The sequence below is a fragment of the Rhagoletis zephyria genome, unplaced genomic scaffold, assembly GCF_001687245.7.
Source record: "Rhagoletis zephyria isolate East Lansing unplaced genomic scaffold, Rhagoletis_zephyria_1.1 Rzeph_scaffold_00732, whole genome shotgun sequence".
Classification (NCBI taxonomy): Eukaryota; Metazoa; Arthropoda; class Insecta; order Diptera; family Tephritidae; genus Rhagoletis; species Rhagoletis zephyria.
This window is the reverse complement of record NW_016157816.1, coordinates 164,128-182,111: the sequence shown is the minus strand read 5'-3', so window position 1 is coordinate 182,111 and position 17,984 is coordinate 164,128. Positions and strand designations below refer to the sequence as shown.

The 17,984-nt window shown below is 36.3% G+C and overlaps 1 protein-coding gene across 1 annotated transcript in view; it reads left to right on the top strand.

Moving 5' to 3' along the window:
- Positions 1 to 1,333: 1,333 nt before the first annotated feature.
- The window catches only part of LOC108361312 (mucin-19-like), a gene marked incomplete at its 5' end in the record, with an annotated part of 130,007 nt that continues 113,356 nt past the window's right edge, over positions 1,334 to 17,984 (top strand). Inside the window, 4 exons of the mRNA XM_017613912.1 lie at positions 1,334 to 1,531; positions 2,178 to 2,360; positions 4,421 to 4,609; positions 4,779 to 4,935. Coding sequence (XP_017469401.1) covers positions 1,334 to 1,531; positions 2,178 to 2,360; positions 4,421 to 4,609; positions 4,779 to 4,935 — 727 coding nt within the window. The remainder of the gene's footprint in view (positions 1,532 to 2,177; positions 2,361 to 4,420; positions 4,610 to 4,778; positions 4,936 to 17,984) is intronic.

The following is a 17,984-nucleotide window of genomic DNA, read 5'->3' as shown; positions in this document are numbered from 1 at the left end:
AAAATGAAATCAAAACTTTTGTAAAGCTCTTAGTTTTACCGTTACTCAGCGTCCATTATATTGAACAGTGGCACCATAGGGGTTAAAAAAATGATCTCAACTATTTTTGTTTTATTCTTTCAAAAGTGTAAATAATACCTTTACCCTCGATTTCACAGAACAATTGACTTTTCTGACACTTATTATATTTTTTTGGCAAAAACACGGTCAACTGCAGCCAGAAAAATTTAATTAACCCTAGTGTGCCCACCCAAATTAATAAATGGTGTAGTCCAACCCTGCTACCTGGATTACCATTTACGAATCTGTATATATAATCTATATATATAATACGCGAAGGAATTTTTTGTCCAGGTCATCAAATCTGCACCGCTCGTTCAATTTTCAAAAATGAGGTGTCAATTTAAAGGTATTGGGCTGTAGCTGTGCAATAAGGTTTTTTTTGAAAAGAGCGCCACCTGTTAAAAAATTTAAACCAAATTAAAGCGCTAGGTCTGTAAATGTGCAATATGGTTATCTATATCGAAAAGAGTTGCCACCTTTTAAAAAATTTAATTCCAATTATTCAAAAACTTAAATCAATTAGTACAATAAAAGTATTAATGTAAATGGCGTTGACAAGGTTTTATTTTTTTAAATTAATGTAATAGGGTTGCCACCTGTTAAAAAATCAAATTCAATTCCAATTAAGGAAATTACATAATTGAAATATTCCCCACAGCATGAATTTCGGAGGAGAGAAGCTTAAGAGGTTTTTGTATAAAAATATTTGGAAAGGGGCTGCCAGCTGATCGAAATATCTAATTTATTAAAATTATGCGGAAGTTAGGTTTGTGAAATATTGAAACATGAGTATCAAGCAAGAGTGAATTGAAAGCTTTAGTTTTAACATTTAGACTATTTATGTGGAGTTTAAAAAGGGTTGCCACCTGTTTTAAAAGTTAAATTAAAATTAACTCACGTTAGAAAGTAAGCTTCATTTTCAAAAGAAAAAATTACAAAATTTTTTAAACAAAGAAAGTTAGTCAGAACTTGCCAAAATGTCTCTTCCCTATTCTCGTTTTCGCCGCTGTATATTTATGTACATATATATACATATTTCCGAATTTATTTTCAACCACTGCATATAACATTTTCTTTTACTCATATGTATGTATGTACAATTAATTAAATCGTTGTTATTTATTTGAACTTCCTCCACACATCTTCTCATTTATTCCCTCATTCATCATTTTCCTTGCTACTTCATTTTTATTAACACATTACTCATCATTTTCGTTTGCTTATTTGATTTTTCCTATATAATCTCCTTTTCTTGTTTTCGCTCTTACAGGTGCACCCCTGCCGTGGCAAGGATTGAAAATCGCACGGCATTTTCCGCCCGTCTGCCCACAACAGCTGCCCGATGTTACGGCGCAGGGAAGTGTGAAAATGTCACGCGGTCGTTACAAGCAATTGACACGCCTGCTACCTTACCTGAAGACAGAAAGTGAGGATTGTCTATATCTGAATGTGTATGTGCCACGAGTGGGTAAGTACAATTACTGTACATAAATATACCTGCAAAAAATGCGACTAATTCGGGACGACTACGGGAGCAATCGGAAAGCTACTTGCGTCTTATAATACTTTTTTTGAGGTCTTTATGTGGAATTAATTGATCCCTTTTGTTGGAGCATATCCTATGAAGAGACTGATTGTTCGCCTTTATACCCGAATGGGTATGAAAAGTAACTAAATATTCGATTTCATAAAATAAAAACGTGAGCCAGCTGCGATTCGAACCGAGGTTCTCAAGTTTGCGCTAAGCTATATATGTGTCTACATATCATTATGTCGTTAATTTTAACCGCAAGAGATGAGTCGGGGTGTAATTTATCTCCAATCATACCCGTAGTGACTCTTTATTCTACCCTATTAAGACTAATTCTGGAATATTCTCTTCGGAAATTTGTCGCAAAATTTTTTGCAGGGTACATACGAATTTGTTTGGCAAGGCCAGTATGCGTCTCCTTAACCTTCTGACATGTACCGGTCTGTGTACGCCTACATATAAACATACTTACTGGTAGGTGTGACAGAATGTCCGTCCTCTTTTTCTCGCACGTCATTCTCTAGCAATCCATTTAGCTCTGACAAATTTAATACCAAATACCTTCTCTTTGTATTGGTCGCAGATGGTATATTCGATTCAATGTCCGCCTACGATATGGACACATCCGTAAAACGTTTACCGGTGATGGTGTACGTGCATGGGGAATCTTTTGAATGGAATAGTGGTAATCCTTATGATGGTTCGGTGCTCGCAAGCTATGGTCAAGTCATTGTTGTTACCATCAATTATCGGCTTGGAGTAATGGGTAAGTGCACAGATGCTTTTATAAGTAGATATAAGTAAGTATTACTAAGAGTAAATTTGAATGAGGAGAATTTTATTTGCTGTGCTTATTCGTATGTACATATTGTATATGTACTAACATATGTGCATACATATGCAAGTAAGGAGCAACATGAATATCTATTAATTTATAAATGTACACAGTAGTGTGCCAGCAAAACCTTTTAAATCACCAAAGTTAATGACTTACTCATAATATTTTGAGCTTTGGATGTATAGATTTGGGTGTACATAAAATAAAATAAAATATTAATAAAATCGGATCGTATTGTAGTAGTAGTATGGTAGTGAAAGAGTGTTCTACCTTCCATCATACTCTTCATAGTATGACCTCCTGGGTTATGGGTATGGGTATGGATATTTAACACATACATATGCATATGCTCAACACAGTTATTTGTTGTTTTTTAGTACATACCTTATGTTAGGTTAGGTTACGGTGGCTGTTGGTCGACACACCAGCACACTTAGGCCCAACATAGGGCCCGTTGGGGCAATACAAGAGATCTCGTTATTCCCCACGGTCATCAGACCCCTAGATTAAGAGATTGCTCCCCTGCTAAACAGTACGACTTCTCTTGGTTTTTTCGCATCTCATTCCGGCCACATGAGCTTGGCCCTTTTGCAGGTTTCCACCTGTTTCCATCTTTCGCCTGTTTTGGTAAATACTAAATTGTATATTGAGCCTGTAGGTAGCGAGCGGAAGACCTAACCTCTTCCAAGACGGCGAAAGTGGAAAGTAAGAGCCCTTCCTTGTAAGCTAATCCGCCATCTTATTGCCTGATTTACCTCTGTGCCAGGTGAACCGCTTTGCCGTCACGTTGAGTGATCTGCGGCAGCTCACTACAGTTTACGAGTTGCTGCGAGTTGCGAGATGTAGATGTTATTGTACCCTACTGCTCCTGTCCTTAAGCACTCGGCAGCCTCCTCTTTGGCCGCGAGCTCGGCTTGTAAGACGCTACAGTGGTCCGGAAGGTGGAATGAGTTTTGTACTCTTAGTTGTTCCGAGTACACTCCACCTCGCCTTTGTTATCCAATTTGTATCCCTCAATGTAGAACCGAATAGAATCTGCGAGTCCCGAAACGTCCCGGTTCCATTGTTCTCTGCTAGGGATTGTTACCTTATACTTTTTATGGAAGGTCGTTGTCGGCACGAAATAATCCGTTATTTCCGGCAGACTTATCCTTTCCAGAATTGATATATGACTGCACTGATTCGCTTTCCAGCCATATAAAAGTATTGGCCTAACCACGACAGTATATAACCAAGAGACTATTCTGGGGGAGTGGACAGGTATAGACGGCAGGTATAGAGAGCAACCGTAGAATTGCGCAGACGTTCATATGTGTTCTGTGCCCAGTTAAACTTCTTATCGAGTATCAGCCCAAGATATTTCGCCGATTCACTGAACGCAAGTTCCGTATTTGCCATAGTGGCACCCAACTGGAACCTTGTACCTTCTGGTAAATAATACAAGCGCAATATTGCTTGGGTTTACTCCTAGACCCTTTTCCTTGGCTCACTTTTTCATCGTACTTAGTATTCCCTACATGCGGAACTTTTTCTCTTATGACTAAGGCAAGGTCGTCAGGGCAGCATATGTACGTAATGACATTGCAGTCCTCCTCCTCCGCCATGCACCAGAGCTGTTGGTTGGCTTCCATGATCCATAAGAGAGGAAATAGGACTAAACCTTTTGCGGCACCCTTACTGCCAAATCACCAGTAGCGAATCTACGTCCAGATCCGCCAGCGCCTAGAATGTCACAAGACTGTGTTCCTTGAGGGCTAGTGATTTTTCTATATGCGTCGCGATCTCATGGAGCGCCGTTTTTGTGGACTTACCCTTGAGATATGCATTTCTTCAATATGCATATAATATTATTGGTGATTATTTACTGAAGTATTTTTTCGCATCATAACACCCTGTTTAAAATTAATTAATTCAATATTTAAAATTCTTTTTCACCTCTCTTTCTTATTTATTCATTTCACTTATTCCTCCTCAATTTCATTTAACAGGATTCCTGAAGCCAAGCATTGACGAGAATACAGTGGCAAATTTCGGACTACTTGATCAAATTGCCGCATTGCATTGGATTAAAGAGAATATCGCCTCGTTTGGCGGCGATAAAGATAGCGTCACGCTCATGGGACATAGCACAGGCGCCGCGTGTGTTAATTATTTAATGATATCGCCTGTTGCAGCCGGTAGGCGTCCAATATTGTAACTTGCTCCTGAAGCTATTTATAGCAAATTAACACAACACATTTCGTATTTTAATTTTTTTTTGCTTCTCTTTTTCATATTATTTCGTATCGACATCATATCGCCGCTGATTTCGCACAATACATTCTTGGCATTACGGTGTGAAAACAGGACTCTTCCATCGGGCAATTCTTATGTCGGGCTCCGCGATGTCAGACTGGGCGGTCAGTAATCATTCGCTTCAACTAACTATGCAAATTGCTCACACACTGAATTGTCCTTTAAACGATGACAACGAGGAGATGCTATCCTGTTTGCGTCAAAAACGGTAAGTTACTTAATTATTCAATAGACGCGCGCGGTCTTAGTTGCGACGAGCAACAAAGTTGGTGCATTTTTGACAGGCATATCATATATATATACATATATAACAAGTCAATGTCTGACAATAAAGATACTTGCAAGGAAAGATCTATATACATATGTAAATATATACATACATATTTATACATACGAATGTATGCTTTGCGTACAAATGAAGATAAGCTGAGTATTGGAAAATATTTGTGTTGTCGTGTTTGTGTGCATCCTCCGTCCTTAAATTTGTCTAGATCTAAAGTTTGATCTAGGAAAGCTGTTAAGTGGCTATTAGACTTTTCCGATTTCTCAGAGGCCTGCAGCCGCGTCATTATCCTATCTTCAAAGATTTGTCTGAATTTGGTCCAATCAGTTAGTTTTAGATTTCTAAACTGCCCTATTTTTCGCAATTTATTTAGAAGAATAATAAAACCTATATACGAATGATCAGAACAGGAAGGCCAGACTTCGAGCGTATTGGCATTATAATCTTTCAGGTTACGCTTCTTTAACCGTAGAAAAATACTTGAGATATCCCACGACATTTAGCCATGCTCTGGATATATCAAAACGTCCGCCTGTTCATTGATATTGAGGAAATAATTCTGACCATCCTCCGTCGGCTTAGATGCGTGAAATACCTTTTTATCCCGATATTTTGAGGTTTTGTGCCTGAAACCTGCGCAAGCCGCCTTGGGACCTCAACACGCCTTCGCTTTCGGAATCGTGGAGATCAGATCTCTTTCCAGACCCTTTAGGCGCGTGTTGTTACCTTGCCTTTGAAGGTTTGAAAACACTCCCTTTAGTCATAAGAGTTTAGCACTGTCGTTGCATTTAATGAGCTTGACTACGCTAAGCCAGCATGGGTTTCCCCGATTTTTCGTTCGGTCATCTGTACATAGGGGTCATATCGATCCAGAAAAGGGATGGGCAGGCTATCTCACCAAGGCAAGAGTATGCGTCTCAACTATGTCTTCAGTTTGTCCGCTTTTCTTTATCATAACCGCTCGTAAATTCGACGGGCGGTTGTCACGCTTCCCGGCCATGTAAAGCGGTTTCCTGCCGCGGAGTCCTGCCTTTTGAATTCGTTTCTAGCGTGCTTCTCCGCTATACTATTGGCGTAGTTCTGATTTCTCGCAGTATAGCGTTCGCCATGAAAGAAATTTTGAAACACTCCTCAATAAAAATGACTAAGTCCCTTTTCCAAAGCATCAGAAATTTCCCTCAAGTCACCAAGCACTTGAAGTTCTTTAACTTGTAAGCTTTTCTTCTACTACATAAAGATTTTAAATAACTTTAAACTATTTGTTACACTTTAATATTTTAATTAAAACATAAAATACATTCACAGCGTCCAATCCAATCATTTTCCATTGCCGCTCTGCACAATTTTACGCCAACGCAACTGCAGTGCGATGAGAATGGGTGGGGTAGTGTTGTGAATAATCTTACGGTCAATTTGCAATTCAATGTGACGCACTGTAGCGTTAATGCGATCAACGACAGCAAAACCACTTGCCAGCGCGGTTATTTCCACCCCAAAATCTCCGCGCCAGCCCCAAGTGAGCAAGGAACAATAGATTCAATGGCTTTCACTGCTACCATTAACGCCCTAATCTAGTGTCTGTGCGTATGTATGTATATGGGCGTGTGTTGGTGGGTGTATTCCATTGTTTTGCCAAATGTCAAAGTGAACTCCGGCCATCGCTAAGAACTTAATTTGGAATATCTATTTTGGTTGGTGGATTTCATTGTCGCCGTCAAGTTCTGTCCCCCGAACAAATACCAGCCAAGGGTCTTATTACTCAATATTGTATGCACGTATTTGTTGGCATTGTTAAATGGAGAATTGTAATTATATAGTAAGTGATTTTAATTATTTATTGATTATCAAATATTTGCTGGGTACGAAAACGATACCGTAGAGTTCTTTTAGAAAGTGAGGGCTGTGTTTTTAATGCATTTGCTAATTAACAGTTTGAATATGTATTTCGTGAATGACGGAAATTAAAATTTAGAAAGCATTTAACAGCACAACTGAACTTAGGCAACAATTTTTTGGGTAAAACCTTTAATGATTTCGAAGGAAACTCAGTTCGAATTTGCTTTTATATCCATTTGTTATTATCAGCGAAAGGATTTTTAGGGCCTAAAAACCTATAAAAAAGGCAAAATCAAATAACAAAATAGGCTAGGGTGGCGTTGAGACCAAGCATCTCTTCTCATAGAAATAATCAGCCCATTCATGGGCGGTACTCACGCCGCTTTTGAGAGTTATGTATAATTTTAAAGTTGTTTAGAACTTCGCACCACCAATAACAATCTTTTTTTTGAGATACAACGATGAATCAACCTTACGAACAAGTACTGTACTTTGAATTGGGTAGTATTTTGTCCTCTCGTAATTAACAAAAATTAGTCCTTATAAGTTGTCAACCCGCTCTGATATATAGCCCGGAAGTATGGATGATGACACTTTCTGATGAAACGGCCTTTGGAGTGTTCGAGAGATTTATTACGCATTTGTGACGGGGATTACCAGAGCTTTCCAATGACATAGATGTAAAAAAGTAAATTGCAAAAGCTCCATCCTAGAAAGTGGTGCTTGAAGAAGAGTGTTCGAAAAGGACTTGGCTTCGCTTGGCGTCAGTTAAATAGTAAGAAACTAAACAACGGTTATCAACAAATATATTGACATATACTGGTAGAAGTACTGGTAGATTAAATTAATATGTTCACTATGCTATCATTATCCCTAGAAAGCTACAAAGGTTAGGCTGGCTAATGCCAGACACTCATACTTATTTCTGTGTACTTTCTCAGCACCGCGTGCGTCTCTTGAAAATGTCTAAACCTCAGCTTGAAATACCGAAGCATATTCTACAAGAAAAAATGCAGCTTTTTACAATATGTAATTCCGGCCACAGTATTGGGCTTAAGCGCTGTTTGCAGCTCGCATGAAATATTTTTCATTAATTCTGTTGCTGGAAAAAGTACTTCGGTTTTTCTGTAAATTTTCTTTAAGAAAAATAATATTTGAACATTTTTTTCATGAGAGCTGCAAACTCATTTAGGAAATTTTGATAGAAAAAATTACTTACTATATACGTATTTTTCGTATTTCTTAAGAGCTGTAAACAGCTCTTTAAGCACTTAGCGTTTCACCTAAGCTAATCGTGTCATTCTATCCAATGGCGTTTAAACTTCACGAGTGTCTCTGTTGAATCTGTAGTATCTACATGCGTTTTCCGATCTGTACGATAGCCTAGAATCCCTTAAGAATAAAGACGCAAAACAATTTCAATATGTGTGTATGTATCTGCCATAGGTGGGGTGCACGCAGAAAGGTTATGACTAGGATAAACATTGGGATACTTTTCAAAGAGAGAGAGAGAGTTACCAACTTTTTCAAAAGTAAAAATCAATATGAATAGGTTATATAAAATACTTCGACAGTGTGGGTGTCAAACGCACGGAATTCGAAATCGATATATTCCATTTTAGAAATTTTTTTTTACCTGGTAAGGAATTAAAAATTAACTTTTTTAACATGTTACTTCAATTCAATATTTTAATGTTGTTATCAAACGAAAGGAGTTTAAAAAAGTTTTACTTTGAAAATATTTTTGAACATGTTTGCCTTCGCTTTGGAAATCCTAGCCCAATTTGCAAGAAAGATACGTTTTTTTCTTGCTGCTTGCTTAACCCACAAATATTGATTTTCACAAAACGTACTCTATACACTCTCTACGTACTCTATATATGTAAATACATGTGCATATATGCATATGTACGTGCGCATGTACGCATATATGTAAGTATGTACTTTTAATTTCAATTACTGTCAATCAATGAACCTTTTTCCATTGTGGAAATTAAATAAAATTGGATTACACGTACATATTTATCTACATACATACATTTATACTTAATTAAACGACACTCACTCAACTTTAGTTTTGATTTATAAATTCTCACTTATAAAATGCATTAAATGTTTTTAGCTTGCCGAATTTGTTAAAAAAAATGCATAAGTGCTCACATCCAACAACTTTAATTGTTTAATAATTCAAGAACCGATTTAATGGATTTTTGCACAAAAGAACAAAGGAATAAAATGCAATCAGTGCATATATGTATGTATGTATGTACTTATAGCAACAAAAAGTCACTCATACGATACGTACGCCCGATATGCGTAGACATGTTAAATTAAAATGTAACGGGTGATTTTTTAAGAGCTTGATAACTTTTTTTTTAAAAAAAACGCATAAAATTTGCAAAATCTCATCGGTTCTTTATTTGAAACGTTAGATTGGTCCATGACATTTACTTTTTGAANCGAACCGAACACTGATTTTGGTAATAAAATTCAATGATTTGCAAGCGTTGCTCGTTAGTAAGTCTATTCATGATGAAATGTCAAAGCATACTGAGCATCTTTCTCTTTGACACCATGTCTGAAATCCCACGTGATCTGTCAAATACTAATGCATGAAAATCCTAACCTCAAAAAAATCACCCGTTATCTTTGTACCTATCAAACCCTTAAGTGATTAAATATTTAAATTATTTCTATGTTTATTTAATGAACGACTACGCAGTTTCCATATGCTTATACACAAAATGCATTCTAATAAATAGTTTCGAAACAAGGGGAAAAAGCTAATGGAAATGTGATTCATATAAATACATACAAACTAAATAAAGTGACTGAAACAAGTGTTCTCGTGTTGACTTTTTTAAGTATGCACAATACATATATTTCAAGTCAAACTCTTTTTTTATTTTTTATGAAATTATTGTTCAAGCTTTAACCAAAACCATATAAATAATCTAATCTGATTTGATCAAATTATTTTTCGTGATTGGGATAAAGAAAATCTCGTTTTATGACGGATTTTCCGTTTTTTATTTATACGGGATTGGTTGGAGCATAATGTCGCCGCCACGATAAAAGCTGCTAACTCCATTTAGCAAACTTTTTAAGTTATAAACAAAAGCATCATTTATCCGCCCTGGGCAATTTTTTGGACGTTTAGGATACCTTCGATAGCTTGCGCGACTCGGCTCTAAGAAATAGAGTAAATTATGCGTTGGAAATTTATATTAGTTCAATTATCGCGCAGAGGATCGTTAGGATTTGGGTAGAAGGAGGCCGATGTGTTACCTGCGGAGTTCATAGGAGCTGTCCTCAGGACGATGTGCTTCGCCCTGGCATTAACCGGAACTAGAGTTGTGCCCTTCACTAGAAGAGAAATTAAATTATTTAGGTGTAATCTTAAGACAGTTTCACACGATTGGGAATTTGCCCAAAATTTAGCGCAAATCGTATCTCAGTCCTGTGAATGAACAAATATTTTTCTTTAAGGGATTTATAGCGACTGAAATTCATCGGGCCGATTTCTAAACCATATTTTTAATAAACCAATATTTAAACAAATTATAAATGAAAAACATTGTGAATATTAAAAAAAAGCATGTAAGTACATACATAATTTTATAATATTTAAAATATCTTCGTTGTTCCTTCTGTAGATCTACAAACGTATATACATATGTCTGCCTGTGAATGAATGTTAAGAGCAAGTGCAATTTATTTTGTCAGTTTTTGTTCGAGGGTTTGTTTTTATCCGTTGGGGTTGGGGGGGGGTTTATTGACTTAATTTTCTAATTATTACTTGACCTAACAACTGGGGTACAATGGGCAGCGCCTTTTGAAAGACTTCCAATAATCTAAGTATGTCATATCATACTTATAGGCATGGCACTGCCTTTGGTTGCATTCGCTAGAACAAATGGTGGCAAAGTCTGACTCCGCGGCGTTTATACTCACCAAGCCCCAGAAGATTTATCAGCTTTTAGTTCGTATAATTTCCTGGATTTCTCAATGGAGAAAACAATTTAGAAAAATTGATTTGGAAATATTTTTAACTTATCCAAAATTCTGTGTTTTCACAATTATTTTTTTATTATTAGAAATGGGCTAAACATGCACAATTGCTCATGATAAGGCTCACAAAAACAAATGTAGATAAATCTAAGCACAACACTATGCTTTAGAATAATTTCATAATTTAAGAGTACTGTGGACATCAGTCACCAGTTCGCTGTTATAGTCCTTACAGGAATAAGCACCAGTCCTTAAAGCTTCAATAAATTGCCGTACATCCTGGCGGATTTCACTTGATATTCCTGTACACTGAAATCTTAAATTAGGCATACTACCATATTTCGGCTTCGCGTTTCTTTTCTTTTTACTTACATACATCATATTTTAAAAGTAGGCAGGCAAAATTATATATTTAAGTCTTTTTGAATCTACCTCAAATCGTAAGTGAAATCTTTTAGGGTTCACTGGGATCAGTATGCAGTAACCCGCCTCACCATAATTTAATGATTATGTAAACACATGCGACACTTAATATGCATAACTACATACCACATAATTCATACAATTCTATGTAAATAAGTACCTATGTATATTTGGGTTCACATATCAAAGCTCAGCAAAAAATTGCATGCCTCGCAGTAAAGAGTATACAAAAACCTTAAGTAGAGATAAAAAGATGACAACAAAAATAAGTAGTTTATGCAGGAATGACAAAAACCCTTTGAAACAGAATTAACAGCACAAAAACACAACAATGCAACAGCGCCAATTATGCAGGTGAGGCGTTGCCAAGTTAAGTCAAGTGAAGAAATAAAAGGCTGCAGAAATAAAAGAAAAAAACCAGCGCCAACACAGTAATTATGTTAATTATTTTTGAGTGTTTGTACTTGTCTGTACACATGTACATACTTACATACTTGTGTACATATATATGTATGTATGTAAACATTAATAAATGAGCTTGCCTCCATATTACACAATGCGTTGGTGTTAACGTGAGTGTTAATGAGGCTGCACAATGTGCACAAACCTATCTACAAATGTAAATATATTAGTATGTATAAAGGCATGCTGAAGAGCTAATATACATACACACATGCGCGCATATAAGTATTTACATACTTAAATGCCGCTGTAAATATATTTACTTATAAGTACTGCTGCATATACTACGTACCTACTTATATACATACTTACATGTGTAATTACTCAAATATGTGACTTTGAATGTTCATATGTACGTACTGATTCACACATATGTATGTATGTATCTATTAGACCAGTACCCATGCAATAGAAAAAAATTTGCAATTCATAAAAATTTTCGTCCTTGGCGAGTCCTCTCGATTCCACTGTATAGTAAATTGTGGAAAAAATGTTGGGTACTGCATATATTTCTCAGATCCTTTGCCCTGGAATGCCCCCTTTACCTACTAAGTTGGAAGCGTAAAAATAAATTAATATGCAAACAGAAATGCACAGTGTCTGGAAATGTCTCTTTGAACCGAAATAAATGTTGATGATCATAGGTAACACATACGCCATAGAAAGCAAGCAATTTAGGCTTGCAGGCAAGTAATCTAGCAGGAATCGGGATCGATGCGGACTTTTGTTATTTCTTTTAAGTGCATTATTACCCAACTCGTATTTCCAAACTCAACAACAAAAGGCATTGCACTTGTAAGTTAGCCGGTATACCAAAGTTTTTCGCATGCCATGGCGTATGAGTTATACATTTACTGGACGATTCTGGCAAAACTGTCTTTCAACTCAGCATGGTCCTTCAAATGACTCAAGTCTTTGAGTCGAGTCCAAGTCTTTGAAACCATCTTGCCTACAGGATTTCAATTGTCTTACAAAATACTTTCAACTATCTTAGCCAGAATTGCCCTGTAAATCCGGAACTCAAAAATATCTTTTCAAAAAAACTCGATTTTGGCTCCTTTTAGGGCTCACCAAGGACGAAAATTTTTACGACCTAAAAATCCTATCAAAGGAAGCTTTCAAACTTGGAGGAGTAATTTCAAGCTTTTTTTCCCGATCCACTTTAATGTATAGCATTCTACAATTTGTAATAACTGACAGGCTCAACTGTGTTGTCGTTTGTGCACTTTGGTTTTTCCATGATCTCAAAAATTTAATTGACATTTGCACATTGAATAATGAATGGCGGCAAATAGCGCCGGCAAAATACATGCATTCGAGTGCATTATAGTGAGAGTGCTTTCCTTATTAAAGCTCTTTGCTGTTTTTGCTGTGCACGAGAAATACTTTGCCAGCAGATATGTATGCGAGTGTGTTAGTATTTTCATATGCAAATGTATGTTTATTCAACCGGAATTAGACCGAAGTGTAAAATGTCTGCGCCTGTACTTTTCTCTACTTTTAAAAGGCTGACTATGGACGAAAAAAATCACGCTCTCTCTTTCATGTTGATCCCTTTATATGGCGTAAAAACATGGTGTCTGACAAAGATGAGGCGTTGGGGGCTTTCGTAAGAATTATTCTAAGCAAGGCAAGATCTATGGCCATGTTCGCGTAAGCTACAAGTAGGGTGGCCCAAAAATGCATGTGAAAAAGTAAAGCCGGAATTTTAATGCTCTTACCTTCTAGCATTGTTCCCTACCAAAACAAAAAACGATACCCCTGTTATTTATTATTTTGAGATCAAAAAATATTTAGGGGTCAGTTAAAGCGCTCGAAGTTTTCCATATATTTTATATGAAAAAAAAAAAACAAGTTTTCGTAGAAATGGAAAATAATTCTTGAAAATCTATATTTTTCGATCGGAAAACCTTGTTTCTCTTCAGATGACTGCCGGTAACGATACCAACATGGAAAACTTTGAGCGCTGTGAGCGACCTTTAAATATTTTTGACTAAAAAAAAAAAACAAAAAAAGCATGGGTATAATTTTTTTTTGGTATAGAACAATCCTGGGGGTGGGGGGTTTATTTTTCTTTGGAACACCCCAATGATAATTTTTACTGACCATATTTAAATATCCTCTTATGAGTCCACTCAAGTTCCACCACAGCAATTAAATAATACATCACAGCTAACACATATTTCAATTATTTTAAACTTTAACTAAATAGCGAATGTGGTTGACTCCCAATTAAGTTTGTAAATGTAAGCGGCAGACGCTCCAATCTAATAAAAAACAAACTAATATGCAGTGCCAAAATATCTAACTGTTTCTGCCCATCCACCAATGTTTTCGGTTTTTTTTTTTTTTAATTCAAGTTGGTATATTGGTGGGCAAATAACCAACTGCCAGTGATAAGTGACAAAGTGGTTGATGAATATGCATAAGGATCAAAAAGTTTAATTTTCTCTGAAATGATGACGGCGTGTTAATAAAAGTTTTTTTTTGACATAAATTCGGCAATTACACTAACGAGTTGCAAACGAGTGATGCTGTAATTTAGAGCAAACGAGACTTGGATGTTGATTGTCAACAGACAAATTTTGACAGATGAAGATAAATTTAGATTTCCGCTAACTTGTTTGAAATTCGGTACTTCAAGGTTTGTTTAGCTAATTTTGAAACGGGTTTGAGTAGAATAACTATTAAATTGTATTACATTATTAACCGAAAAATCTTATTTTTACTTATTTAACTGCAAATACATACATACATATATAGCTCATATACATATCTCCTCCTAACAAAATTTCATATTTCTAACAGGAAATTCTGCCTTGTAATTTTCTCCTAAATATTGCCTTATTAACTCTTTGCGCTTTACATCGTAAAACGCTCTGTTGCTCAAATTTCTAGGAATATTCAATGCCATGCAAAGTGCAATATTTTGTGCAACAAAAGCATAAGTTAAATCAAAATTATATGCACATAAATTTCTATTACTGATTTGATGGAAATTGCTAAGACGTGAGCACCTAATATGCAGTAATATTCCGCTTTACACATAGAATGCTTTGTGGAATTACTTGTAAAGTTATTTCCTATGAAAGTCCATATAAGATAACCATAGTCGGAATTTAGTTTGCTTCATTTGAAGCTCATTCTAACTATTGTGCAATTTTTTTAATTATGGAATTGAAAACTTAAGCAATTGTGTATAATTTCTTTAGCTGTAATTAAATCGCAAAGGAACATTATAGTATAGTATAAAATTCCACTTGGAAGTTGTTTGTACCGTTTCCCCAATCATAGAGCGAAGGCATCTCCGAGTTCTTCAAAGAACACTCCCGCCCTAGGCCGGAATCTGTCTTGGATCATTTGGTGTATGAACATATATCCCTCTGTCGGCTCCTCGATAGCTTTTCCTTTCTCTTCTGGTTGAGAATCGCACTTGAACGTTACAGCTGAAGTCTAGATTGCCTAGAATCGCCAAACTCCTTGGAATTTCATTTATGTTCAAGCCTCTTCCGAATTATTTAGTCCCACAGAAACCGGAATCTGACCGCCGATTTCATAGTCACTGGCTTTAGGTGAAGATCGATAGGGATCATGGTGGAGAATGACATTTAGCACTTCCGTTGGGGAGGATCTTGATGCGTATTTTATTGCAACGCTTGGAATGAGATTACTAAGGCCCTCAGAACAAAATGTCAGGCTTCTAAGAGGAATATTAACAGGTTAGGGTTTCTGAAGAAGCTGCAGAGAAGAGGAGAAGATAAGATGCCCAGCAATCCGCAGAAAACACCTGAAATTTCTGAGGGCCCACTTCTTAGAGAGCGTAGATATTTTAGGGAAAGCTCCTCTAGAAGACTATTAGGGTTCACTAGAGACTCAAGATGGTTACAAGGAATAGGCATGGGGAAACCTCTTGGACATGGTAATGGGCCTTTGTGGGCTCCGAGTGAACTATTTTCAGAGCTACTCGCTTAACTTAACCTAACCAACTTTTGCGCTTGCTGCCTTTTGTTTGCTCCTAGGTTTGCTAATATTCTGCTTCTGCTTCTGCTGTCGATTCTCTTGCAAGTGCAGTGTATTGTGCAGAAGGTCAGCCTACATTAGTTTAAAAAAAAAATGTCTGTCCAGCATGTCTCCGAGGTACTTTGTGCTGGGGATAGTGACGTAATTTGTTGCTGTTTGTATATATGATAAAGTCTGTCTTGGTTGGGTTTACATTTGAGTCGCTTATTTGCAGCCCAGACGTATAGACCTCCCAGTATTATTTCAAGTATTTCGCTAAAGGTTAAAAGGATTAGTCCTGTAGCTGCTGATAGCACAACATCCACGTCCGGCATAAATTTGACGTCTCCTCTATTTATTTCTTGTAATACGTCGTTCGCGCTGACACTCATAGGATTATTCTATTAGACTCACGACTTCATGTAAAGCATATCGAGTACTTAGGCCAACGTTTGCTGTATGAAGGTTGTGCTATTAAGAGTATCGCTTTTCCTTACAGCAATTTTAAACAAATGTCTAGGACGTATACGTTACTCGGTAGCGGCTATAAATAAGGAAAAGAAGAAGGTAATGGTTAATTTTTAGAGCGTTTTTACTAAAATAACGTTTAAGTAGAAACTGTTAGCTTTCTGTTGGCAAGGTTTAGCTCAACCTTCTAGGCGTTGAATAATTTTTTTTTCGGCTTCGCGTAAAAGGTTTAAACCCAGCCCACAATATTGACATTTCTGCTCTTCGCATTCCATCTTACACGTTTAAATGGCGAAGTTTTGATTGTTTGTAAACATCTACATCTCTAAAGACTACGTGAAAATCTATTCTCTTCACACAACATTAGCTGCGCATACATATTACAGCAGCTTACATCATAGGTACCTACTGTAGAGGATTTGGTGTGAACATTTTCTATCATTTTGTAGTCACACGCAATTGATAGATGACAGCTTGGAAGTTTATACAAAATTCAATTTTATTTCACGCGCTTAAATTTACGCGGAAAGCGAGCTTTTCCTAATTTTTTTTTAGTTGAGCCAACAAGAAGCGAAAAATTGCTTTACGAAAAAGAGAAATAGTAGGAAATAGAAATTCTATAGCGAAGTCAAACAGCAGCATAGGAACGTCAGCTTATCCTTGACATGCAATATTTTATAACTAAATAGCTTATTAGTAAGCAAAATAATAACTCAATAGAGGAAAACCAATTTCTTTTTAATTTTTTTTAAAGGATAGTTTAGAAAACAGTTTACAGTAAACTTGCATAGATTAAGTTATGTCTACATGCAGTTTTTAGAGCGAACTGGGATTCCTTGATTGAGGTGCTATATTCGCTTGAATACTTATTCCTTCCTGCATGAAGCAAAATGCTCTACGTTACCATTATTGTGCGTTAAAATAGATTTAAAGATGAAGTCCTTCATCACAAATTTAATACCTTAAACATTCTGTTTGGCTTTCGTAGTAAGTACTAACACACAGAGCGGATTTTATTTCAGATTTTTGCAAGTTTTTTTTATGCAGAATATTTTACTTTTCCTTTAATATCTTGGTCAGCTTTTGTTGATGCAGTCAAACGTGATTTATGGTTTATTGGTCACTGCAATTTTTTTGGTTTTTTACTCTTTCCCATCACTCATATGGTCTTGTCGTCGTCAGTTTTTTGAGAGCTCTGCACTGGTTTAGTGCTTGCTTTTGGATATTTTATGAATTCTCTTTTATAAGACATATGTACATATATTTTTAATGACTGTCATTTTAAGCTTTACTCTATCCATACGTGTAGTATATACGCACATATTAGAGGGCTGTATAAATGGTTTTAAAAAGGTGTTCAAAACATTTGATATATATTCGCTATACTTCACATCACTTACTCAAAGTGCTCAAATAATCCACGTATTTACTTAAAAGACTTGTAATCTGCCTTTAAATAAAAAGAGTTAATTAAACGGAAAAACGAAAAAAGAGAATACAAACAAAAATTGCATGAATTTGAAATTAATTAATAGGCAGGCGCTTTTAACCCTCGGTTGTGTGATGGGCCTTAGGTAGGTCATTTCGATTTTCAATGGTGTATACCCTGGTGTCAAAATATTAAAATACGGGTATGAAACGACACAAAAAGTACTGCAGTGAAGTACGCCAGGTATTTGCTACATTTTTAATATTTTGGTTTTAAGCAACGATCTAATTTTCTAAGCAACCTGCCTGCCTTTTCTGCTTTAATATATTGCGACATTTTAGGAAAC